The sequence below is a fragment of the Motacilla alba genome, chromosome 1 (assembly GCF_015832195.1).
Source record: "Motacilla alba alba isolate MOTALB_02 chromosome 1, Motacilla_alba_V1.0_pri, whole genome shotgun sequence".
NCBI classification, from domain to species: Eukaryota; Metazoa; Chordata; class Aves; order Passeriformes; family Motacillidae; genus Motacilla; species Motacilla alba.
The window spans coordinates 93,978,230-94,001,684 of record NC_052016.1 but is presented as its reverse complement, the minus strand read 5'-3'; the positions used below and the strand labels follow the sequence as shown (position 1 = coordinate 94,001,684).

At 42.3% G+C, this 23,455-nt stretch overlaps 1 protein-coding gene across 3 annotated transcripts in view; it reads left to right on the top strand.

Annotated features, from left to right (window-relative positions):
• Window positions 1–23,455, top strand: part of AFF3 (AF4/FMR2 family member 3) — a 333,013-nt gene that overhangs the window by 152,026 nt on the left and 157,532 nt on the right. For 2 of the 3 annotated variants that reach the window (XM_038152845.1, XM_038152760.1), the window contains exon 4: window positions 1,613–1,657. The exons of the other annotated variant lie outside the window; for it this stretch is intronic. In XM_038152845.1, coding sequence (XP_038008773.1) covers window positions 1,613–1,657 — 45 coding nt within the window. The remainder of the gene's footprint in view (window positions 1–1,612; window positions 1,658–23,455) is intronic. 3 annotated transcript variants of the gene reach the window in all.

The window sequence follows — 23,455 nt, the reverse complement described above, 5'->3', positions numbered from 1 at the left end:
GATTCATTTGTTTAACAATCAAGGGCCATATTCAGCAAAGACTTTGCAGGAGTGCAGGCAAAAGAACACTTATGACTTTCTATGAATTGGCATGAAACAACAGGCATAAAAAATTAGGAAACGTAAGTTGTTCTTTTGCATATTCATGGCTGCTGTTCTCCTGACCTTGGTTACAGCTGGTGGTCTTTAAGCAGTTGAAGATCCAGACATCCTCAGTCCCTCAGCTCAGACTGGGGAGTGGTGGTAAAAGTGTCCAGGACTTGCAAAAATTGGTCAGTGCGATCATTTGGCTTTAGTAGGCAGAGGTATCCATTTTTGAAAATGCCTCGTGATTTTTTGGGTGCACGAGTACAGATGTGGTAGACAACTCTAATTTCCAGATGAGAAGAGCTCAGTGGTTTGGAAAAACAAATTGCTTTGATACATCTCCAGGTGCACACCTGAAAATTCAGAGCATCCATGGGTTTTTTGAAAACAAGAGGAGAACACCAAGCTCACCTCTCTGCTAGCTCTTTGGGTATAGTAATTACCAGATGGATTTTTTTCTATCCCCCTTTCCCACATGGGAAGACCTCAAACCCCAGTCCCCTGCTTCCTGAGATAATTCTGTTCTGCAAAAAGAAGAAAGCCTTTTACTGGGGGATTGTCAGGGGGTGTAGTGTGGTGAAGGAAATCCCCAGACAGCTTGCTGGATGCAGCAGCCACCTGTGTCTTGTGGAGAGTTGTAGGAGATGGGCACCCCCTCAGCATCAGTATCTCCATCCAAGTGTGCCCTCTCTCCCCAGGTGTGCTAGGCAGTGTGAGCAGAGGGCAGGCAGCAGGGAGAGGGGGTGTGTGTCTCATGGTGTCTCGTCCTTGCTGGCAGAAGTTTGGGTCCCAGTGAACACCCAGGATGAGCACGTAGGTGAGGCACCGTCTGGATGGTTCCTGTGGGGGAACAGCTGCCCTGCCACATCCCTGATTTCCCCTCTGCAGAGTAGCTCTGGAGTGAGTCATACTGCTTGGGAGAGTCGAATTCTTCTGTGCTCTCAGTCCCACAATGCACGGGTGGGCTTAGAGTCGGCATTTTAGGAAATGCCAGCTTCTCGGGACTGCTGTGCCCATGCTCAGTATTGCTGCCTGTGTTGAAATCGCTGCAGCTCTCCCCTCGGCATCACATCTGCCCTGTACATCCTCAGGCTTTGCACAGACAGTGTCACTGCAGAGCTGTGCTGCACAAAGGATGTGGGGAGATGTTATTTACTAAATAGAAATAAATGCACATTGGATCCATGCACATGCAATAACTTCTTTGCTTCTGCTTACTCATACACAGTAGAGCTCAAACTGCAGGAACAGCACCCATAAGTGGTGTGAGAAAAAGTCTGTTGAATTTATAGAAATATGTTGCAATCATATGTAAACACTATAAACATTGCATCTTCCTGTGGTGCTGATAGGGAATAATTTGGGAATTTTAAGCAGCGCAACTTTTCAGACGCTGGAAAGACTTGGTCTCATTTTGAATCTGTAATAGAGGTCGGAATATATTTCATGTGACAACCATGTCCTCAGACCTATTTGTTATTTCTTTTTAAAACATAAACAAACTGTCTTCTCATTTTGTTTACAGGACAGTGGAACAGGAGATAACAGCTGCATTGAAGAAATACTGCGGGTAGGAATCCTAAAAAAATCATTTTTTCCAGTCCAATTGTATTTGCTCTGAAAAGACAAGAGAATAATGAGAATATTGCAATTACTGCTGTTTAAATTTTCCTCCTTTAGATTGTCATCTTTCTAAGGAAAAAGTAGGCAAAATTATTTCCTCATGAAAAATAATTGAAAAATCGGTGAGAACAACCTTTCAAAGCCTGTGGATTTCACTGCGACTTTATGCTTGTACAGCTGACCTTCATGCATGGAGAAGCAGATAATGGGATAAATTATAAACTGAAATGTACAATGATGTTTCAGGTTTACAAACCATGCAAAGTGCATGTTTCCATTAATCATGACTGTCAAAAATCTTAATTTTGAAGGGAGGTCTAGGAAGGTCATTTTCCACCTGGATTTAATTATGTAATGTCATTATTTTCATTATGTCCATTACATAATGACAATGTGCAAAATCTGTAGTTATTTCCATATTTCATTATTATTTCTTTTATCGTTGTAATTTCTAGTTTATTTTCATGGAGCAAATTAATACACATCCAGACAGATCTTGGCCTGAATTAGCTTGGATATTGATTATTTTCTGTGGCAGAAAAATTTATAAACAGTGAAACTTTTCCATAATATTTTAACTTGTGGTTATTTTGGTTCGTTTTCAAAAATGATAACTTGATAATTCACCGTGCTTAAAAATCTGATGTAATAGTGATTGAAACACAAAGCAAGGCAGATGGAATGATAAAACCTCCCTGTTAACTTTATGTGCTTCTACCTCTTGGATATTCCACCACTCAAATATTTCTGATGATTTATAATCTACAGGGTTATAAATATTTGGTTTGGAGGTTAGCACTGCATCAAGCCTGTTGTTCCTAAAGGCATTTCTCCATTCTCCCTCAATATGTTAAATGCAGCTTTTAATTCTTAAACTGGGTGAAGAGTTTATGGAAGGGTGATGATGATGATGATGTATTGCTTATGACTTCACTGGCAGAGTTTTTGCTTAGTTAACATTTACAAAGTAGGCTTTGTTAGGACTTAGGTGCGTATTCAACAAGCCTAAGCCCCAGTCCCTGCTGGTTTGTTACAAATTAGTGGCAGGTATCATGAATTCATGAGGTGATGTGACACTTAGACTCCCATTTTCATTTTAAAGCAAGGCTTTTAAAATGAACAGTCAGAGAAACTGACTCCTCCTTTAGTTTCTGTAGTTTGGCCCATGCCATTAAGCAAAAGTGTAGAAGAGGCACAATTCCTTCCACACAGAGGAAGATGGGTATGTAAGAGCCCCCATCTGAGAAGAAAAATGCACTGTATGACTAAAGATAGTAAGGTGCATCTCCAAAACAATGAACACAGCTGCTGCTCTCTCTTTTTTTTCCCTTTGGAATGTTCCTCAAGAAATATTTCTGTCAAGCTTCATGATGGGTAACCTCACCATCCTGCCCATCTTCCATGACTGCAAACCTGGGCATCACTTTCTATTCTGACCTTCCCTTGTGTCTCTGTGTCTGAGATTACACGTAAATCTTCCAGGCTGTTACTCTATAGTATTTCTGACTGAAGCTCTTTAATCTCAAGGGTCCAAAGTCTTTGGTCCAAAATTCTCATTACACACTTTGATTGCTGCTGCATCCTTTCCTAGTTTTTGACAAATGCAATGTTACCCACCTCCATTCATGCTGCTGCACAGATCATTTTCCTAGCCTGACATCTTGCCCAGAGACATTTGTCTTCACATCTCACCACTGTCATCTCCTTCTCCATCACATCAAGTGCAGCTATTTGTCTTGGATTTTAAGGCCTCCAGTCCATGCTAACAAATTAAATCCCACTTTAACTTAGCTGGTGATGTCAAAATGTTGTTAAGTTTTACATCAATTAATTTCTCCAATGCTTTCCATCAGATCTGGGAAGAGCCTTGAAAACTTTCCCAATCAGCTCCATAGCTACCTCCCAATCTTAAAGGGCTCTTTTTTCCCCAAGGATGGTAGAAAACCAGTGATGAGGTCAGGACTCTACCACTGTTTCTCATGCTTGAACATTTTTGTCCCAATTGTTTCTTGTAGTACTCTGTCAGGTCAGATATATCCATCTGCTCTCTTTTGTACTGAAAAGTGGATTTTCTATGTCAAGGAACTGCTCTGTATTACAAAAGCAGTGCTTAGGTACTCTTGTAATACAAATCCAGATCTGCAGTTGTTGTTACTGGTAATTACTGAAAACAGCAACAGTAATAATGTGCCTTTGCTGCTCACTTTGTAATTTACTGGCATCCTGACATTTCCATTTCTCTCCTAGCCCCCTTTTTGTCCTGAGCAGATCCATGAAGTTGTAACACAGATTCTCTACTTTTCTGAAACAGACTGTTTATAAGGAATGCCATTTCCATGGTTTTGTTGGAGGTGCTATTCACATCATAAAGCCAAAGTTTAGCTTCTTTTCAAACAAAATATATGAAGCTGCTATACAGGAGCCCAAAGGCAGACAATGAAAAGCCACAGCAGCTGAAATACTTGTGTTCCCCTCAGAAAAGATGGCTGGCCTGATGGAATGTGTTTATTATGGGAAGGGCCACTCCTAATGTATGGAGCATCAGCAAAAGAAAGATGCTTAAAATTCATCCTTTTAAGGAACGTTTCACCTATTTAGGCTGTCTCTTGCACAACACAAAGCAGAAAACATCCCCTCTTTCTAGGTGATGTGTTCCCTACACAAGTCAGGCTGTGGCTTTTCCGTGAAACAGATAGTTCCATGGCATGTCCATGTTTCCACAGTCAAGAGTGAGGGCAGTAGGAAGTGTGCCCCAGGTCTGCTCCATCCGCTTCCCTGTGTTCCCTTCCCCCAGCAGGTGAGAAGAGGCAGGTTTGTGCATGGCTCTTGTCACCCTCTGGTTCCAGCATGTGGCCATGGCCAGAACTAACATCTGGACCTGGGCTGCAAATCAGTTTAGGTGTAGCTTTAAAATTGCCAAATCTGATGTTGCACTCACTGTGACAAAATTTTATAGGTTTTTTTGCTGTCTGCTGCAACACAGGTTGCCACAGCTTAAGTCTAGCCTTTTTTGATCTTGTTTTACCAAGTGTATCAAAGCTCTGTAGACTTTGTAATCTGACAGATCCTTCTGCACAAAACTGCAGCTTCCAGAGAATGCCCCCAAGTACTGAAACACAGAACCTCTTCCAGTCCTGAAGGAGGTTGATTAACAAGACAGTAACCCTGTCGAGATCGGAGCTGTTGTAAGGCCTCCTGTAGAGTTTATAATTACTGCAGGAATCCTGAACCTCATCTAACCCCATGCACTGATTTATAGCTGCTTCTTTAAAGTGTGCTGACTTCTCTGTCCAGCTGCAGGCACACACTTTGAGGATAGAGGAACTTCTAAGAGAGCCTTCAATGTAAATAACTCCAGTAAGACCAAGTTTCAGATATAATGTTGAAACATGAGAGAAAAGCCTCATTTCTTGCTAGTAGATTTAAAAGGCAATTGCTTGTAAGCTTTGCATTGTTCATGGAGGACATGATAGAAAACTTTGAAGTGGAAAATAATAGTTAAAACTACACAAATACCCTTTGTTCCACCGTGCATGGAGCAGTTGCTATGTGCATTCCTGAGACATTGCCAAAGCCAACCTACTCACTTCCTTGCTAAAACACAGGCTGGCTAAGCAAGATTACTTCAGTTCTGGGGTCCCCAGCACAGGAAGGACATCAACCTGTTGGAACAAGTCCAGAGGAGGCCACCAAGTTGATTAGAGGGAAGGAGCACCTCTCCTGTGAGTAAAGGCTGAGACAACTGGTATTGTTCAGCCTGGAAAAGAGATGGCTTAGGGGTGACCTAATTACAGCCTTCCAGTACCTGAAGGAAACCTACAAGAAAGAGGGAGAAAGACTTTCCACAAGAGCATGTAGTGACAGGACAAGGGGGAATGGATTCAAACTAAAAGAGATTAGGTTTAGATCAGATACTAGGAAGAAATTCTTTACTCTGAGAGCGGGGAGGCACTGGAACAGATTGCCCAGAGAAACTGTGGATGCCCCATCCCTGGAGGTGCTTAAGGCCAGACTGAATGGGGCCCTGAGAAACCTGGTCTGTGGAAGGTGTCCCTGCCCTTGGCAGGAGGGTTGGAACAAGAAGATCTGGAAGGCCCCTTCTGACCCAAACCATTGAGTCTGTGGTTCTATGATAGTAATTTTGGCTGATTCCTATTTGACTTTATTAGTGTGTGGAACTGTGTATTTTGTTATGATTGGTGGGGTTTAAAGTAAACATTTATTTTACCGTGGTACCTTCAAAGAGCGGGAACAACAAGAGTCCTGCCTCCCCACTAAGTTAACTGTTGCAGTCAATATAGGAGGCACTCTGAGAATATTTGCTATGGAGTTAAGTAAGGGAATTTGTTGAGTGCAGGCAGTTCTTGATTTGTAAGGTAAGTGGAGATTGATCCGGCTATTCTTATAGTCTTAGCTGTGATTTCCTAGAGCTGTGGTAGCTTTGTTGGAAGGAAACCCACAGGAGGCAAGCTGAGCTTTTGATTATTGAAAAGGCTCCTTGTGAATTCCCTGGATTTTTTTGTTGACATGAGCAGTGTCATTGAACTGGGTAGAGAGAGGCATAGTTTGAGTGTTTGGCCTGCAAACAGTGTTTGGCTGCAGAATGAGAAGACAGCAGGAAGCTGGAGGAGCAACAGGAATGCAGAGAAAGGGCTGGAGACAACCCAAGCACAGCCAGTTAACACAGAAAAAGCCACGTCCTTTGAAGCGGCATGGAGCAGTGGGGAGACAGGCTGGGGTCTGCAGTGGAGGACAGATAATTGCTTTCAGAGGAGATAGAAAAAGCCATTGGGAGGCAGTGAAAGGACATGGAGTCCAGCTGAGAACATCCGCCTCAGTGAAGGACAGCTCTCCTTGGTGCCATGAACCTCCTGTGCAGGGAAGGATAAGCACCCACAGATGGCCTTGAAATAGGTTGTGACTCCTCATGGCCACAGGACATCCACTTATGAAAATGACATTTTAAGTGTGATGGCTTTGATAAGTGATTTACTTGACTGTCTCTACCCTGTAAATCTAATCAGAGTTTGTAAAGCACTGCACTTCTTATTTGAGAACATTAAAAAAAAAAAAGGAATGTAAACAGAATCTAATTCTGTATTTTTTCCCTTCCCTTGGGATCCCTGGGATCCCTGGCTCATTAGCAGTCTTGCTCATTCTTTAGCAGGAAGCATTAAGGATCGACCCATCAAATATTCAGGGCCTTTTTTCAAACCTCAACAGCCATATGTGCCATGAGATCAGCTGCACTCCATCAGCTGATTGAATTAAAACAAGAGCAGAGGTAAATTAGAAACTGTCTGGACAAGACAAATCCTGTGAAAACATGAAATTCTACCAAACACACTGTCACTGTGAATAAGCATCACAGTCAGTGGAGCACGTGTCAATACTTAGAGGGGAGAAAAATCAGTTTCTTAGAGGTAGGTTGTTAGTTCAACAACTGCGAACTGCTGCCTTGTAAATGTTAATGACTGTAAGATCCCACTGGCTGCAGTTAAGCTCCTGGTGGAGTTGGACATGTGAAGAATTACAGAACACAAATATGGTAATCAGCAGTATATTTCTAAACACTCCTGTTGCTTTCCAAAGCAGAGGGAAAAGCCTTCAGGTGGAATGAGACCCACTTTGCTGCACAGCGCTCGTGCAGTAGCTGCCTCTGCACTAGCAGAGCGTTTCTTTGCAGTCTCACTGCTGGGAAGAAACTGCTGGGCAATATGAGGAGGGAGGTGAGATGGCCAGCCTCAGACCAGCACCTTTGTGGGGACATTTGGGTTAGCTGTTGTGACTGAACCTTGTGGGAAACTCCTGGAAAAATTTCTGGAGGAACACACCAACTTCGGGCAAAAGAGAGATGGTCGCGGAGAGAGAAGGTGTGGAGATCTATAAGCAGCCCAAGTTTGCAGACACTTGATTCATCTCATTGAATACAGAAGTACTCCAAAGTGTCAGAATCATATAAAATAATGTATCAGGTGCATAAAATATCACTTTTTTTCATTGCAGTCTTTCAGAAGAACTTCCACAGTATGGCTTTGCTTTTAGTATCCTAAATTTCAGAGCGATTAAAGCATTATTTTGGCTGACGTATACTGTTCATTGCATTTCTTCAGTATTATTCTTTTTGTCTTTCTTACTCAAACCAATGAAAAATCATACATACCCAAGAGTGTTTGGAAAATCTAGTATTCCACTCAAGGTACCAAATCCCAGAAACATTAAGACACATTTTGAGCCATTTCATTCAACCTGCAGTACTCACCTATCAACATTGCCCTTCTTACCACACCTACAGCTCATCAGTACAGAACCTTTTCTGAGCCGTCATTGTGCCTTTGTCAGCTTTCCTCCAGCCTGCCTGGGTACTGCTAGTGGTGTGGACAGCAGCACTATAGAGCTTCAGCAAGCTCTGCCTGGAACTTCTCCAGCTTCTCAGTGAGAATTAGCAGTCTATGCAGTAGCTTGTGCTGTTAGAGCAAAATTAGCAGCAGTACCAGAGCTAAAGATATTTTGTCTTTGTCCACATAAGCTGCAGTGATGACAAAGAGCCATCCCCTTGACTCCTCACACCATGAAAATTTCAGAACACGCCCTCTGTATGTGGTGCCTTGGACTATCTCTGTGTATGTGCTTAAGCCAGGGTCTTTCTCCATCCAAAAGGCTGGAGGGAGATTGCTTACTTTTCACACATTTTGTCCCTTTTCATGCTTTCTCAGATCATCAGAGTCCCTCTCCAGGTGACCTGTTGCTTATTGTTAGCTCATCTGAATTGAACCTGCTCCTGGTTTGGCCACCATGCATGGCACATCCTTTTTTATTACCCACATTGTGGTTTTCAACTGTCAATAAACAGACAACATTTTAAACCTAGACATGTAAATATTGCTTCCCTGACCCTTAACAGAGTCTGAAGTACAGAACACCATGTAAAATGCATAAAATGCTACACTAACAGTTTTAATGTCAACCAACCATAAATTAGTTGTACATCAGCTGATCCCCTGAATTTTCACTCTTCGATTTTTTCCGCCTCCACTGTTTTTGTTGAAAATACTGTCCCAAAGGAATCTGAGGTTGGAAGTGTGCTGCCTTGAACATAGTAAATGTTGATGTTAGTTAATAAATACCACCTTAAAAAGACAAAAAAATATGAACGTTTTAGCGGAAATAGGAGATCAAGCTAGAAACTCATAGGAGGGACTATAACTTAGAACTAACACCACGCAAAGGTAATCTGTCTTTCAGTCTTCAGGTGCCAGTGCAGGATGCAGAGGCACACTCTGTGCTGTTAGCCACTCGTGCTGGGGCACTGACATTTTCAAATACAGCAGAACCTGGTGGTTGTTTGAACTGAATAGGGTGCTGCAGACAGAAGAGACCCATACTCCTTTTAGAACTCATGCAGCTGGTGTGCAGAGGCTTTGGGGTAGGGAAAGTCAGGTCAGTGTAAAAATGAAACCCTACAGTGCTAATTTGATGGAATTAATTTTTAAAATTGCTGTTTTGTAGCGGGTGTATATACCCTGTTATTTGACAAAGCAAAAGAGAATCCAGAATGAATTATCCAGCCTCTCTGCTATGCAAAAACAATACAGTGAAATACTTACTAATTTTTTCCTCTGTTTAGAGTGTTTCACAAAGCTGGGGAAAAAAGCACAATCACCATCTTGTTCCAATACAGAGAAATTAATCCTTGTTATTAAGGGCAAAGGGCCAGATAGATCCTCATTTTGTATAGCCCTGCCACAGCTCCTCTGAGGCCAACAAAATTAATACCAAAATAATACCAGAAAGGATCTGTATTATCAGTCCTAACAAAAGAAGAATAAAATTTGGGCAATAGCAGGTATCTGCACTGCTGGGAGCCTGGGGCTTGAGCCTTCAGCTGGTGTCTTTAGAGAAAAATTGACTTTCTACCCCCTTAGTAAGACTGACACAAAACAATTGAAGCCACAGGGAAGTGTGACTTGAGATGACAGAGTTTGGCTTTGCCATGTTTCTAGGGATGGCTATAGGGCGATGGAGGGAGAGGCAGAGCCCATGTGTTCTGGGCTGCAGGCTGCAGTTGTGGCTGCAGAGCCAGGCAATGATTGCCCCACAGTCCCTGACACCTAGGGACACAGCCCTGGTTTGTCTGCAAGCCTGCAGGGTGACAGACCTCGTGCCATCCCCACATTAAGCTGTGTCTCTGAAAACCTGCATTACTGTGAGCTGTGGGTTTCAGCGGCCAACACTGCACGAGTACTTTGGCCATGCACCTTCTCCTGTCTCCTACACTGATATTCTCAGCAGACATTCGTTTGTATCTAGGAAATTCCTCTGTGGTGCCTGATTTTCCACAACTGGAGATGATCAGCAGGAACTCTCCCACCACTGTCACATTTTGGTCTGACCCAGGACTCATGAGCTCTCTGTTTATGTCTTGAGAGAGGCAGCTCTCCTCATCTGGGAGCTGAGACAAATATTCTTTTGGTAATCTTACTTAATCATATTTAAGAACATCACATGAGTTAGCAGTTAGCTTCACTTGGCAGAAAGACTTTGAGGAAATTGTGGGAGAAAAGAGAAGTCTAATAAAAGGAAATTAAATCACTTTCAAGAAAATTCTATTGCAATGTCTGTACTAATAAGTATAATGGTCTAATAAGTGTTCTCTTTGCCTGAGGCTAATCAACACTGTGTGGCTCATGCCCAAAAAGCTAAGCTCTCTTACAGTCATGCAGCAGAGTGGCTTCACCCATGCTGCCTGTTGGGAGACACCTCAGGCATGCAGGGTTTTTCTTTGCAAGAGCTGGCCCCAGTCAAAACTGTGCTGCTGTCAGTGATTTCATGAGATGAATGGCTGTGGGCCAGCACTCAGGTGTGATCCCCTCGCTGTGTTAGGAGGGATGTGGTCTAATTTTCTGTGGTTTCTTCCTACCTTGTGCAAAAACTCAGACTTTGGACCCGGACTAGCCACACTGCAAAAAAATGTGGTTGAAAATCTCTAACATTTCAAATTCTAGGTGTTTTGGCATGTTTTTGCCATTGTAGTTCTCTGCCCTTGGGACATACTGGGTTGGGTTTTTCTTTGAAAATATAAAATTTGGTTTTGAAGGAAATACAAGAACATAGACAGAGCCTTGTCTTCAGTGATGTTAATAGCATACTTTAAAGAGAGACTGACTGAATACCAATCAAGTTTTGACCAGCCAAAATGCCACAGTATCTGTCCTTTATGATTAGTGCTAAATGCCCTTTACTGTGTATGGTGCATTGTGTCATTCTTAAAGTTATTTAGGATTTAGTGACTTAGGAAGTAACATGCTGTCACGTGGGCTTCAAAAGTGAGATACTTGGAAATAATGCAGTTATTTAATGTACAAATTTTTAATGTTTTCTGTAATGATGGGCCTCTGAGTGAGTTGTTCAGACAGTCCCACTGTACAGATTCTAATGAAGATGGTGATAAAACATGATAAAACATCACATTTCTGACAGTTTCTGGAAATCTAATTTTTTGCCAACAGAATTAATTTAATTTTAAAAAGACATTTTTTTGCAATAATATTGACTAAACTTAAAGTCACCCAGACATAAAAGGGCTTACATACAAGCTTCTGTTAAAAACCATGCAATTTTATATAGAAATTGCAAGCCTGTCACTTTACCCTTGGAGGGGAAAAAAGTTATTCAGAGTAATGACAATAGCTTGGTGGGAGAGAAAGCAGGCTTCATGCAGTAAAAACGTTTCTCTCCAGCTGTGTGGGTTTTCCACAGGATTTTTTTTCATTAATATTATCAAGTTATTTGTTATTTACTATGAACGGTGAATAAATACTGAGCAAATCCAAGACATTGTTAATTTTTCTCATATTGCATGTAGGCATATGTAATGGTTCATTATAACTGTGCATTTTCAGAGTATTCCAATGTACATGAAAAGAGCCCAATTAAAAAAATTGTAGACCCTGATCCAACCTTTGTTGACTTCAGATCCTGATTTTGAATTGAGCACCAAAAGAGAAAATCATGCCTATTAAATTGAGTAAACATTTTCTTCATTTATCTGGGTGGCTTTTTTCTGTCAAAGAAAACTATTTTTTGCTAAAAATGCCTACCCTTAAAAACTTAATGAGTATTAATGAAAAGCTGGAATAATTTAGTGGGGACAAAAAGAGGATAATTTTCCTCAGACATTTTGTTAATATGAACTGAATCCTAAAAGGCCTGTTCTCCTTGTGGTTTGTCAGAATAATTCTGCTTATAGGTGATAGGTACCAGGTATATATGCATCAATAGTAGAATAGACTGCTAAATATAGTTGCTGCTGCAGCAGCTGGTTCTCTCTCATGTTCATTAGATGAGAAAGCTCAAAGCTGCAGCAGCCTCATAGCATAGGAAGGATGATGCTTGAAGAAATTTTTTCATGGGAACAGACACATGAGCTTGGTTTTTCACTTCGGCCACTTCAGCCTTTTTCTAAGCACATGGATGATGTTCATCCTGCTATCTGTGGGCCTGCCCCACAGGGACGACCAGCCTCCTTTAGCCTAAGGAGGCTACCCAGATTTGCTGTGTGCATCACTTTGTCCAGGCTCTATGACCACTGCAGGTTCTGCAGGCTTTCCAAAAAAAAAAAAAAAAAAAGGTGGTTGGGGCTTTTCCCCATTAGATTGAGAAGCAATGTGTATCTCTAGACAAAGCAATAAGAGATCTGCACCGTTTTCCTTATCTAAATTTTCCCATCTTCCCATCATTTTTTGCTGTCACTGCTCAGCTCCCTTGAATCCAAAGATGACATTTCCACCCTGTCTTCCAGGCTCAGCCTGGCTTTCCCTCTCTCTCCCCTCCCAGGCAGCAGCATCTTTCATCCTCCCTGGTGTCTTTCTGCTCAGAGAGCTGCCTCCAGGCTCTCTTCTCCTAAACAAGCTGCCTTTGTCTCTGGGCCCTTGGAGTCTCACAGGAGTCACTTAGGCTCTCTGATTTTTTTTAAGACCCAGGATTAGTATCTGATATCTTTTTTCACTTGTCTGGGGTTTTCCACTATCCACATCTAGACCTCTCTGGAGAGGCAGGGGAAAAAAACATGGCCCTTAACCTTTTCTTTTCCTTGGGTAAAATCTTTCAGGTGCTGATAATCTTTAGCTGTCAACCTTCTCATGCACAGACATTAACTTTTTTTCCTTGTCTTCTTAGCATATGGAGTATAAAGCATTACCTAGTGAAAAACAGCCATAAGGAATTCATAAATTATACATAGGCAGATTCCCCAAATCATCAAACATTCCCTTCTGTTAAAGATGTTCCCTATCAGTTATTTTTTCTGTGGTGTATGGACCTTTCCATTTCTTGTCATCTAAGCTTTCATGGATTTTTTCTTTGTTCTTGTTTTTCTTGTTTGGGTGGGGTTTTTTGGTTTTTTGGTTGGTTGGTTTTTTTTGTTTTGATTTTTTTTTTTTTTTTTTTTTTGGGCAGGGATTTTTGTTTGGTTTTGGTTGGGTTTTTTTTTTTTTTTCTTTTCTTGTTTTGCTTGGTTTCTTATTTTTTGTTTTGGTCATTTCACTGAGTTGAGATTTAAAACAAACCAACAGGAGTCTGGTTTTTTACCCCGTCTCTTTCCATCTTTGCCAGCAGAAACCATACAGCTTGGGAGAACAAGTGAAGGGATTTCTCAGCTTACATAGACACAAACCCAGGGTATTTGGTTTTGGTGTCCTTTCTCACATGCTTCACTTGGCAAAAGATAATTCAAAAGCCATGCCAGCTAAATAGTGTGAGTACTAATAAACTCAACACATGCAGAAATGGCTTGATCCATGATTTCATCTTGTTCTGTTGTTGAAGTGCCTGTATTTAGGACAAGAGCCATTGAATTAGTTTGCAAAGTACACCATAGGAAGCATGCAGGATGTAGGTCCAGCAAGAAGTACTTAGTTGTGATGAAACCATCATTATATTACCTTTTGCAATGTGTCTTCAGTTTTTCCCCAAAAGATTCCACTCTTACTTTTTTTTTTACTCTTACTAAGTTTTTAAGGCCATGTTTCAAATTAAATCTTACAAGTACAAACTTTGGTGTCTTTAAAATACAAACCAAGGATTCTAAAGCATTGTTGGCTTGGCAGATGCATTTTTATGAAGCTCATATCCCAAAATAAAAGCACTTTAGGAATCCTGCAACTTAAAAAGTGTGTAAAGTAAATGGAAATGGAGCATTTTTGGAGATAAGGAGAATCAAGTGTTGAAGCCAACAGAGGTAAAAGGGGAAATACAGCTGATCATACACACATCCACCACAGCCATTCCTCTCCAGCTCACCTCCACTCATCTCTCCACTGCTCTGTTGCTGCTTCTGTATCCAGAAGGGATTGGGTGCGGGGTCAGTCCAGCCAAGCACTGCAGATTTTCCGTGTGGAACGAGTCAGGCTCCTGCTGTGACTCACACTCATGCTGCTGCCTCCTCCCCTTGTCTGGGTCCATGAGAACTGAGAGGGAGCAGGCACTCAGCCCTGAGTTCAGGGTCAGACACAGCCAGTGTGAGCACCCTGTGCAAAACAGACTCAACACTGACAGCTGAATGCTTGGTGTTAGTTCTGAGCAGGAGGGACTTGAGGACGCCTTGCCCAGTTCCAGAAGAGAACGACAGTCTCTCTCACCTCATTTTGGGACACCAGTCCCCCCCAATATTTCACCCCCTGGGGCCGAGGGGTCTCACCATCTCTTCATCACCTGTCGTCTCCGCACACATCACTCCTTTGGCGCAGCCTCCCCCTAAAATGCAGTCTCTGTATTACAGGAAAGGTTCTATCCATGGCTAATACAAGAAAAGTCCAGCCAAAAGCCACTCCATCATCTCCTCCACCTAGGATTCACTTGCACCACTCTGCATCACACTTGCGCATTCCTTCTTATCCGTCTCTCTCCTCTCTCTCAGCTCCCGGAGGATCAACATTTGCAAGGTTTTCCATCGTCTCACAGAAGGGTTAAAATCACAGTCTCAGCTTATCTCGAACTCCCACACGACGGGGGGGAAGACGGGCACTCTTCCCCTCGTCGGCCCCCCCCCCTTCTCCTCCTCGGCCAGGCCAGTGCTATCGAATTTCAAGATAGCCAAACCAGGTGCCAATATCCACATCTGGGCACCTATTGGTTTGACCACTACCACCTCCCAAAAACTCATTTCCTCTCAAACCACGACAAGCAAGAACCTCAAATCTAATATGTGAAATGTTACAAGATCTGCAAAATGAGATGCTTGGTGTAGGAGAGCACTGTTGGTTCATCTGAGTCCGTCTAAGCTGTTGGTGGCCAGGAGATCTCATGTGTCTAGCTGGGTCCTGCCCACACAGCAGGACAACAGACTTGCATAAATGAGTCCACACAACTTTCCTGCACCCTAGTTTCAGCCCCAAATCCCCTGGATGTATCGGTTGAAGGGAGTCCCTGTGTAGCTCAGCTGGGTTATGGATCTAGGAAGCAGGAGGACAAGGAGCATGGAAGGCAAAGTACAGCTCTGCAGGTGAATTCAGACTAAGCCAGAAGGAAATTATTCTGTTCCTGTACTATCCAATGTTTATGTCATTTATCTCAAAATAGAATTAAGGTGTGAAAAGCCTACAAAATGCACAACTGCATTTCTCTGTAAAATTACAGGGTTTCTTCTTTTTGGAATAATGACTGTAAATTCCTTGGTATCATGGAGACTACTTAAGGTCACATTTACTGAAGCATATTTAAAGAAAGTTCAGACCTTTTGTGTCTGACACATTCTGATTATCTGTCTGGAGGCAAGGCTCCTCATTTTGATATGTAATGAATAAAATGCACAAGTGGAAGGAATGAGGATAATGAATTTGCAGGATAATTTTACTAATTATCTTGTTGCTGATCATAAAACTAAGGCTCTGCAAGTCAATCCTAGCACAGCTATTAATATGCAATGCCTAAAGCTGTTCTTGTAACATTTATTATGCATCTCTCTGGTTCTGCACAAGTTGATAGTTTACTATTAAATTTGTAAAAGTGGGGTTAGTAATAAGTTCATTGTTCTAAGCATGTCGTGTAGAATTACACAGGTTTACTGAAGTCTGAAGTAAATGAAAGCATATAAAATAAGATTTTCTTTTACTGTGTGAATATTATATGATGGGTTGAGATGGAATTTATCTCACCATGTTGTTATCTGAAGACAGGCATCTAATCTAAGTTAGGATTTTAATCTCCTCACATAGTCACAGGAGAGAGGATGGGACAAATTATCCTCTGAAGATGCCTTTCTCCTCACTGGCTTCACAGGGATCTCAGTCTCTTTGGTAATTTTTTTTTAATTAAAGCTAAAATGGATTCAAGTTTGTTGTTGAAGAAGTGGTGAATAGGAAAATTTTCAACAAGGAAAAGAGTCAGAAATAAGTAATAGTATGATGAGGTTATGATTTACCCACCAATCATTTGGATGACAATGTTTAAAAGGTAGTTGGAGGACATAAACATAGAGTCAGCCCACAGGGATGATCTGCCTTTGGGAACAAATCAAGGACATGAAAAACTATCTGTCAAAGTGAGAGAGACAAGCTCAGGAGCCATAATGGGATGCTCAGTTTTGACTTTAGGAATAGGAACCGATGAGTGAGGGTGAAAAATTACTGGCAAGAAAGACAACAGCAAACACAATACTGGAGAAATGAAAAGTGGGAGGAAGCAAGTAGGTCCTGGCACCTATTTCTTCTGCATCCAGAGGACTAGGAGCTCAATCTCCTCCCTCCCCAGAGCAGTGCAGAATTATCCCCCTCCCTGTGTAACTGACCACAGATCTCCTAAAGTATTCCTGTGTCCTTCACTGCTTTGCTCTCACCTATACAAAAGTTTAGATATTGCCCATTATTCCTCCCATGTAGAAAAGTCCGGTGTTTAATTCATTATGGTGCAAAAGGGAATCAAAAGATAAAATCTGTAGGCATTAGAAATGAGGAATTCTGTAGGGTGACTCTGTGACATGGGAGTGCTCTGGGAAAGTGGCATGGTAGATCTTAAGCCTGTGACCTCAGTTCTGTGTCATTCTGCCTGGGCTCTGTAGGCACCTTGTCTCCACCTCACTCAGTATTTGTTTAAGCAGACTGTAGTCATTGGCACCGCCCGTGTGATGGAGACCATTGTGATGGGTATACAATTTTTTCTTAGAAAAAAAATACAAATCCTCCCAAAAACATCTATTCAGACTACTCCTGCAGGAAGCTAAGATACCATAAAGTTTTTGATAACTAAATCCATTTGGTGTTTTATCTCCCACCTGAAATCATTTCCTTCTGATATTAGACAAAACTACAGCACAATAAAAACCAATAATGATCCATCACTTGGCTTAATAAAAGAGTCTTTTGAACTGCTATAACAACATAGAAAAGAGAGGTCATCCATTTCAGCATAGATCTTAAAAGTTAGCTGGAAATATTTTTAATATTAACAGAAGAATCAAAGCTGTTTCTGTGCCAACCATGCCACAAATAAGAATTCTGCAAGTAAGGGCTTTGGAAGCCCCACAGGACTCTGCTTTAATAAGCAAGTCATCTAAAAGCACTGTTGCAGACAGCCATGGGGTACAAAATAACCCAGACCAGAAATGATCTGGCTGCAGAGAGACATTGGAAGCAACAGGTTCTCTCCAGATAACAGGATAAAAAACAAGACCATTTTGAAAAATAAATATTTTTCATGTTGCCTTTTTATTTTTTGTTTCATGTCTTGCTTGGGCTTTTCTCACCCATAAAAGCTCATCAGAAACATTAAAAGAAGAAATGGAGTGCTATTTGCAGGTTTTGGTTTTGTTGTTGTATGAAATGGAGAGCATACTGTGCTATAAATAAAAACTTGTAAGCAAATTAAAACCTGCCTAACAGGAGATTAAGATGGTCTGAAGTCACTGACTCAGATCATAAACAGTGCCGCCGTTAGCTGAAACCATTAATCACTGTGGGACGAAATAAAAGAGGAAATTTGTTAAAAAATAAGCAGGGGCAGGATGCTAACTCCAGGGGCATGCTGTTTGGCTCGTTAATAATGTATAACGAAGCGTGTGCCAGATCAAAAGCAAATCACATGCAGCTGGCAGAAAATGAAATGGCATTAGGCAAAGTATTTGTCTAGCTATGAGGCTATTTAAGAAACTGCTGTCTATTAATGTGATGTTGATTAAAGCTTTTCAAATTAAGCTTTTCAAATTAATTTTTGCTCATAGAAACCCCATCAATAAAACATGGTATATGCCTTTTATATATATGCATGCACACATATGGGGATACCCATATGTATGCATTATATATTATAAATACCACAAATATTTAGTCACAACTTCGCAAAATTACCAGGAATTATCAGCAGCTAATCAAATCATCCTCACATTCTTATGGTAATTGATACTCTCTGTGTGTGTGTGTGTGCTGAATAATTGTTATTTGTTCTGTGTTATGATGCTATTTTCGATTCGACAGACTTTGTCAAAAATCTTTAGCAGAGGGAAAAAAATGAATGCTGATGTCACATCCCTGTTTCTTACATGTTAAAATGTTGGTTTCAAAAATCTAGAAGGGACACACCTGTCTGCTGAGCTCCTTCATCTTTGAATGTGTTGGCTGAGCAAAAGGTCAGGAAGCTGAGGTGCAGTACTTACAGAGACAGGTGCTTTTCCACCAGCATTCTGTTTTTAAGACACTGCTACACCCATCAGTAGCTGAGGTTAGGCTCATGCAGGAGGCCAGTGACATGCTTCTGCCGCTGGGTGCAGTGTGGACCTGTTTTCAACTCAGTGAAAGGCTGAAGCACCAGGCCTGGCCTGAAATACCCATGGTCTAACCCGTAGACTGGAAACATGACCCTTGGTCATGGCTCTTGGGCTGGATTTTTCTACCTTTGCCAGAGGTCCAGATTCAACAGGAGGGAGTGGGCAGTATTTCCTCCCACAACTCAGCAGGGTCTGAAGGTCTTGAGTCTTTCATTAGTAAATTTGCAGATGACACTAAGCTGGGAGCGTGTGTCGATCTGTTGAAAGGTAGGAGGGCTCTGCAGAGAGACCTGGAACAGCTGGGTGGATGGGCAGAGTCTAACAAGATGAAGTTTAATGAGTCCAAGTGCCGAGTCCTGCATTTTGGCCGCAATAACCCCTTGCAGCGTTGTAGGCTGGGGACAGTGTGGCTGGACAGTGCCCAGGCAGAAAGGGACCTGGAGGTACTGGTGACAGCCGGCTGAACATGAGCCAGCAGTGTGCCCTGGTGGCCAAGAAGGCCAATGGCATCCTGGCCTGGATCAGGAATAGTGTGGCCAGCAGGAGCAAGGAGGTTATTCTCCCTCTGTACTCAGCACTGGTGAGGCCGCACCTTGAGTGCTGTGTCCAGTTCTGGGCCCCTCAGTTTGGGAAGGATGCTGAGATGCTTGAGCACATCCAGAGGAGGCCAACAAGGCTGGTGAGGGGCTTGGAACACAAGCGCTGTGAGGAACGACTGAAGGAGCTGGGGTTGTCTCCTGGAGGAAAGGAGACTCAGAGGCGACCTTATCATTTTCTACAGCTTCCTGAAGGGTAGATGTAGTCAAGTGAGGGTTGGTCTCTTTCTCCAGGCAGCAACTGACAGAATGAGAGGTCACAGTATCAAGCTGCATCAAGGGAAATATAGGTTATATATTGGGAAAAAGTTTTTCATGCAAAGAGTGATAAAGTACTGGAATGATCTGCCTGGGCAGGTGGTGGTGTCACCATCCCTGGATGTGTTTAGAAAAAGACCAAATGTGGCACTCGGTGCCATGGTTTAGTTGAGGTATCAGGGAATGGGTTGGACTCGATGATCTTGAAGGTCTCTTCCAACCTAGTTATTCTGTGGTTCTGTCTCCTGAGAAGCAGGAGCCCTTTGAGGCTGGTGAGAGCTTGCCAAGCCCCCAGCGTTGCGGTTGATGCGGGTAGCAGAGCACAACCAGCCCCTCCACCACCACTCTCTCTGCCACCAGGTATTGGGAGGGCAGCGCTGCTCTGTGCCCTGCACAGCGAGTGACCCCGCATTGGGGCAGAGCGCCCCACGCTTGTCCCCGCGCAGCAGAGCCCATCAGCCGGGGAAAGCACAGCTCACGCAGCCTGGCAGCCCCGCGCCCTTCCGCAATCACCAACAGCGCTTCGCTTCTGTCACCGCTTACTAAAAACATGGCACAGTTACCGAAATAAGTGAGCACTTAAGGGAAACCCAGACCTTTTATGTCTGCCACTTATTTCCTGATTATCTTCCTGGAGGTCAGGCCCTTAGTTTTGACACTTAATGAATAAAATGCCCACGTTGCAGGAAATGGGATAATGAATTGTGAAAAGACATAATCAGCAATGACTAAATAATTAAGGGAATTGAAATGTAGAGTCATGTGGGAATGTATTAATAATAACATGATTTTTCCATATGCTAAAAAATTCTGTCTGTTTTTAGAAAATCAGTCATCACACATGCTCTGTGGAAAAAAAAATTAATGTAGACTAATATGAACTGTAATTAGATGTTCTGCTTTTAAACAGCTGAATAAAAGATGAAATCATATAGAAAGTATATTTAGATACAAGCCAGAAAGTAAACTGATTATTATTCATAGTGCTGTTAATAGGAGCTGTAATTTATGCATCTAGTGGGAATCATGTTAGGCAATTAGGAAAGGGAGTCACACTTGACTTCCCTTTATGCATTTACATATTTATATATTTTTCTATATCTTGCCAATGTCTCCATCTTTTCCACCTTTAATCCACAGAACTGCTTAGAATAAGACCTTTTACTCTGAAATTCTCTATTGGAGCTCAAAAGTTGGCCTTCACTTAGATTAAAGGAAACCACACAAGCTTATCTTTGATCTTATTTGTCCCCTGACACTGAACTTTTGCAGGTCCTCAGTACTACATGAAGAATGGGACTTTTTCATTTTTCTCCACACTTTCCCTTCAAAGGCTTGCAGCAGAAATTGTCCTAGCAGTAGATCAGGATTGTGCCTGCTTGTGCTCCCCTCTGCCTATGCTACCCTCTCCCTGCTTACCCAGGACCCGGGCACTCAATTGCTTGGTCCCTGTAGTCTGCACCTAACAAATCCTGGAATCCTATAATTCACCACACTCCCAGCACTGAAATCCCAATGATCTGGATTTTGCTTGTTGGCATTGCTGAGTTCATAGAATATACAATCCACTATGAATATTTAATACTTTCAGAAGTTCAATGCAAGAATGCATTGTGCTTACATTGTGCAATAACATGGTTAATGTTTTCATGTCAAAGTGTCTAGTCACGTGCTAATGCAGACTTGCAGCAATCCCATAAAATATGGGTCAGCTGGAGAGGGGCACATCACCAGATATGTTTGAACAGATGGGTGGGCTGAGGTACAGAGAGCTGTTGTGGTTTGCTCAAGGTAAAAAAGCAAGTGGCAGAGCAAAGATTAAAATTCAAGGCATTAGATCAGCAAAGGATTAAGTGTCGTGCTCATCTGCTTCATTTCCAGACATATATAACATGTATCTCAATTAATCTGCAGATTTGGAAATATTCCAGCATTTGGAAATATTCAGCCCATAACTTTCCAGAAAAAAGAGGAAGGGAGACATTAGAGAGACAGGGAAGGGACAAGAAGGGACTACGGGATGTGGTGGACCAGTGAGCTTTCTCCCAAAGGAGCTGTTCTGCCACTGGCTTGCAGGGCAGTTTCTCAGGTAGCCTGTCCCCATGAGTATGCAGGAGCAATGCAAGGTGATAACCTGAGTGAGTCCCCACTCACAGCAGATCAGAAAGAGATTTTTCTCTCTGTGTAATGTTGAACTGAGCCAAACTACCCCATAAGCCTGACAACGGCTGCTACCAGACCTGTCTATGAGTCCTTGATGAGCCTTGTAATACATTACAATCTAAACTTTAGATCATTGTGCTCTGGCTTTACTTGCCATGTTTTGCTAAGGCTGTTATTCTCATCACTTCGCTGGCTGCAAAAGGAAAGTGAGTCCCCCCAAGGCATGGGGAACTTCCCCACTCTCTCTGTTCCCCCACAAGCCCTCCTAGAGATGAGGACCTGGTGTCTTGGCACGGCCCTCTGGCTGCAGGGCTTGCATTTTGGCTGTGGACCATCTTTTGTAATTGGGCTGGCGAGGGCTGCTTCTGCTTCTGCTTGAGGCTGGGGCTGCCAGTGCCAGCTGCTCTCCCTCCACCTGGGCTGCAGATTGCCCCAACAACACCCAGCACCTCGGCCTGTGACAGTCCCCTCTTTAACCCTGTCCTGTGCAACCATCTTCACAGTACTACTTCTAGCAGACATTATACAGTCATGACCCATTCTTTGGCATGCCCTGACACCCTACTCGCCTCTCCCATTCCAGAGCCAGGAAGCAGGAGGTACTCTATGAGCAATATCATGTTAAACTACAAGCCACAGAAGAAAAGAAAAAGCAATAAATGCATTCCTGTGCATTCCAATAATGCTATTTTTTTATCAGACAGAAGGTGATTTTAATTTGCCCCCCATAAATGCATCTCTCTCCTGGGCGTTGCATGGGTCTGGCTCATTGCATTTGTTCTTCGTCGAAGTGTGATATCTTGGGATGGATCCTGCAGGCTTAAAATAGAAATGTTCCTGCTTGCTGCTGCTGATGTATCATTGGGTAATCATTAAATAAATTCAGTGTTTTACTGCATTAACAAAAACACATGATTGTTTAACAGAGTATATTACAGAAGATGGAGGCTTTAATGGTCTCTATGGATTTTTAGTTTGTAAGAGTACATTATGAAGCTGTCTTGGTAGGGTGCTGTTTTCATATGTGAAAGAAGTTACTGGCGTTATACATCATTTTTATATCTTGTTGCTAGGCAACATATCATAGTGCAGTTATTGCAAAGGTGTCTGCTTCCTCGTTAAAAATCTTCATGTTGCTCCTTAATTCTGCAAAATTAGCTCTGTTCTTGATCCTACCCTGCTTCCTCAGATATTTTTGATTGAGGTTTCATCTGTTAAGTTTTGGAAAAATATAACAGGTCTTTTATTACCTGAATCTGGGGTTGAAGCCTAAAGCATGTGCATTAGTGCTAATCTTTAGTTTCCACCTTCATCGCAATTTGTTTTCACGCAGGGAGCCACGCGTTTCCATCCACTTGGGATTCAAAATCAGAGAAGTAATTTGAGTGGTGGTGTATTTAAGATATGTCCTATGACAGCTAGGGTTAAAAAAGCAGCAACAACAAAATATAGGGACCACCTAGGGTGTTCTGGGAAACTTATAAAATTCCCTTTCAAACTCATTTCTTCTTCTCTTCAACACAATCTGCAGCTCCTGCTTCAGCATAGCATTGTTGCAAATTCCTAGTGTATTAGCATTTTCAAATCCAGGGACAGTTTTGCCTCAGCTTGGGTCAGATTGTGCAAGATTTAGGGCTTTACAGGACTGAGCTGACTTCATCACCTCACTTCATTCTCTCCTGGAGAAGGCAAATCTATTTCAGAAAAATGCAGTTGGTAATAACAGGCAGTATCACTCACAAATATCTTCCACATAACAAAATAACAATTTTTTTTCTGAGTGCCAGCATTTATTCCCTTCATTACCACTTCTCCCAATCTTCTTTGACTTGGAGAGCTGTCTGCTAGGGCTGTATGTGCTCCCCAGGCACAGGGGTGGCTCTGGCACGTGTAGCCCCCAGATGCTTTTGCAGGCTCACGTGGATCCACAGCACATGAAGGGGCTGCCAGCACTAGGCAAGGGGGAACTGGG